Source organism: Limulus polyphemus, unplaced genomic scaffold (genome assembly GCF_000517525.1).
Source record: "Limulus polyphemus unplaced genomic scaffold, Limulus_polyphemus-2.1.2 Scaffold10077, whole genome shotgun sequence".
NCBI lineage: Eukaryota > Metazoa > Arthropoda > Merostomata > Xiphosura > Limulidae > Limulus > Limulus polyphemus.
Window position 1 is genome coordinate 13266 of NW_013675687.1, and position 2156 is coordinate 15421.

Genomic DNA, 2156 nt, shown 5'->3' on the forward strand with positions numbered 1-2156 from the left:
CTCAAAGAAAACTGACAAAATAAACAGAAATAACTAGCATAAAGAAAACCGACAGAATAAACGGAATTAAAACCTCTTTATTTGTTTTGTTTTCAGATATTCGCGTAAAGCTATTCAAAGGGCTATCTGTGCTAACAGTCCCCAATTTAGAATGAATAGACTAGAAGAAAGGCAGCTAGTCAAAAGCACTCACCGCCAACTCTTAGGCTACAGAATAACTTAAACGGGAACAAAAAAAGCACCAAAACAAGATTTGAACAAAAACGAACGAAGAGTGACTTACAATGAAGCTTCTTTTATCCTCTGTAATGACAACAATCCCGATCTGTTGATGGTATCCATGGTAACGCACGAATGTTCGTCATAGGTAATGTTATCTAGAGAGAGAGAGATGAAGATAAAGAAACTGATACAAACAATGTTTTAGATATTTTTAACCGGTTTCACATCTTTTAAAGGACTAACAAAATAACCAATTTGTTCTTCAGTACTGTAATAAACACTAGTTACAATGGCCATGTTTAGTATTCGGTGGTAAGTTAATGAAATAAATCAACAAAAAATATCTAATTGGAAATTTGCTGCTAAAGGATACAAGCAGAACCGGTGAGCTTTGTTGATGATGGAATCGTTAATTGTGTAGATAATATGTTACAAAAACACGACTCCAGATCAACCAAACTGATTAATTTATTGTCTTTCTATGTATGATTTTACTGAAGTTATAAGTGGTCGTAAATGAGGTCATTACGATGAATGAGAAGAACGGAACACAATGAATTACATACCGCGACGCCTGGTGGGTGGGAAGTGAAGCTCTTACAGGTTTAATGATAGCTGATAAGATCACTACCCGTCACGACTACGCTAGTTTCATTGTATTTCTAAGATGGACTACTAGTAAATCAATTCTTCACAGCACTTTACTCGATGAGAAGATTAAATGGATCTTGAACTTTCTGAAGAGACCAAAATCTTTGTATAGAACAGTTTTGTTATTAGCCACCTATAGAGCAAAACAGTGGCGAGCCTCGGGCCGTCGCTTCCAAACGTCTTCATCTTCAGTTGTCAAGGGAAGGAGAGAGTTGAATAGAGAGTTCAGGTAGACACCATAGCAACCAATACCTTTACTTCAATAGTTCGGATTCATTAACAAAAATAACTTTTATTGGTTTACTAAAACATATCTAGATATTACAGCAGGTCAACCACAAAAAAAGTTAAATATGGTCAACGAGTCAAATGCAGCAAATGTGCTCTTCACGAGCGTGACCCTTAGAAGTTATGGACTTGGACTATAAATTGGTGGATTGCTGTTCTTCACACGCCATTGTTTAAATAAACTTAAATTCTCAGTCACGAAATAGAGCGTTAAGTACGTTATATTGAAACTATTTTTGAATAATAAAATCAGCAAGTCACCTGACAACTATAACTAATATACATGTATCAGAACTACATTCTGACACTGTCTGCCATTTTGTAGGTAGTGTGATGCCAGTTTGGGATGAGTATGTAACAGCCCGTTTCAGTTGCAAAACCCTCAGATAATAAAGATGTATTCAGATAGGAGATTTAGAATTTTTAGGACCGATATATCCTTTGTACTTAATGACACTGGAAAGCAAAGGAATTCGTACAATTTGGGGAATCAGGACCATCCAGAGAGAGAGACTTTCAACAATTTGTTCCCTCAGCTGTGTTAAGCAAAGTGTGGTGTTACAGGTGAGGATTCACGAATAAAAATGTCAGAAGCAAAAGCTTCACACCTGTCCTCTGGGATTTTCCTCTGGAAACAAAGCCAACATGGCGTAGTTTCATCAAAATAAGGTTTCCTGTGATACATGTTGTTCAACTTTCGCATATATCAAGCATCTAAAGAACGAAACGGGTATTCACGCTATTCCATAGGAAGACATATTGGTCAAGTCACCTATGGAGCCCTGGGCAATCTCACTGTTGATATGGGAGTTTATAAACCTTCGTTCTCGGATATTAGATGGATTATGGAAAGCATCAATAAAGAGTAGTATGCACTGGACATAACAGCATAGCTTGACGTGGCGACATGGATTGTAACGATGTGGTGAGGCTCCAAAATCGTTTTAACGTTACGTACTCAAGTTTCTTATTGACACACTGGACTGTGTTAAGTT

General features: G+C 37.0%; 1 protein-coding gene across 1 annotated transcript in view; it reads right to left on the reverse strand.

The window, feature by feature from the left end:
* Positions 1-423, reverse strand: part of LOC111083557 (Krueppel-like factor 7) — a gene marked incomplete at its 3' end in the record, with an annotated part of 10847 nt that extends 10424 nt beyond the window's left edge. Inside the window, exon 1 of the mRNA XM_022380147.1 lies at positions 284-423. Within this exon, the coding sequence (XP_022235855.1) occupies positions 284-342 (59 nt within the window). The remainder of the gene's footprint in view (positions 1-283) is intronic.
* Positions 424-2156: the final 1733 nt, after the last annotated feature.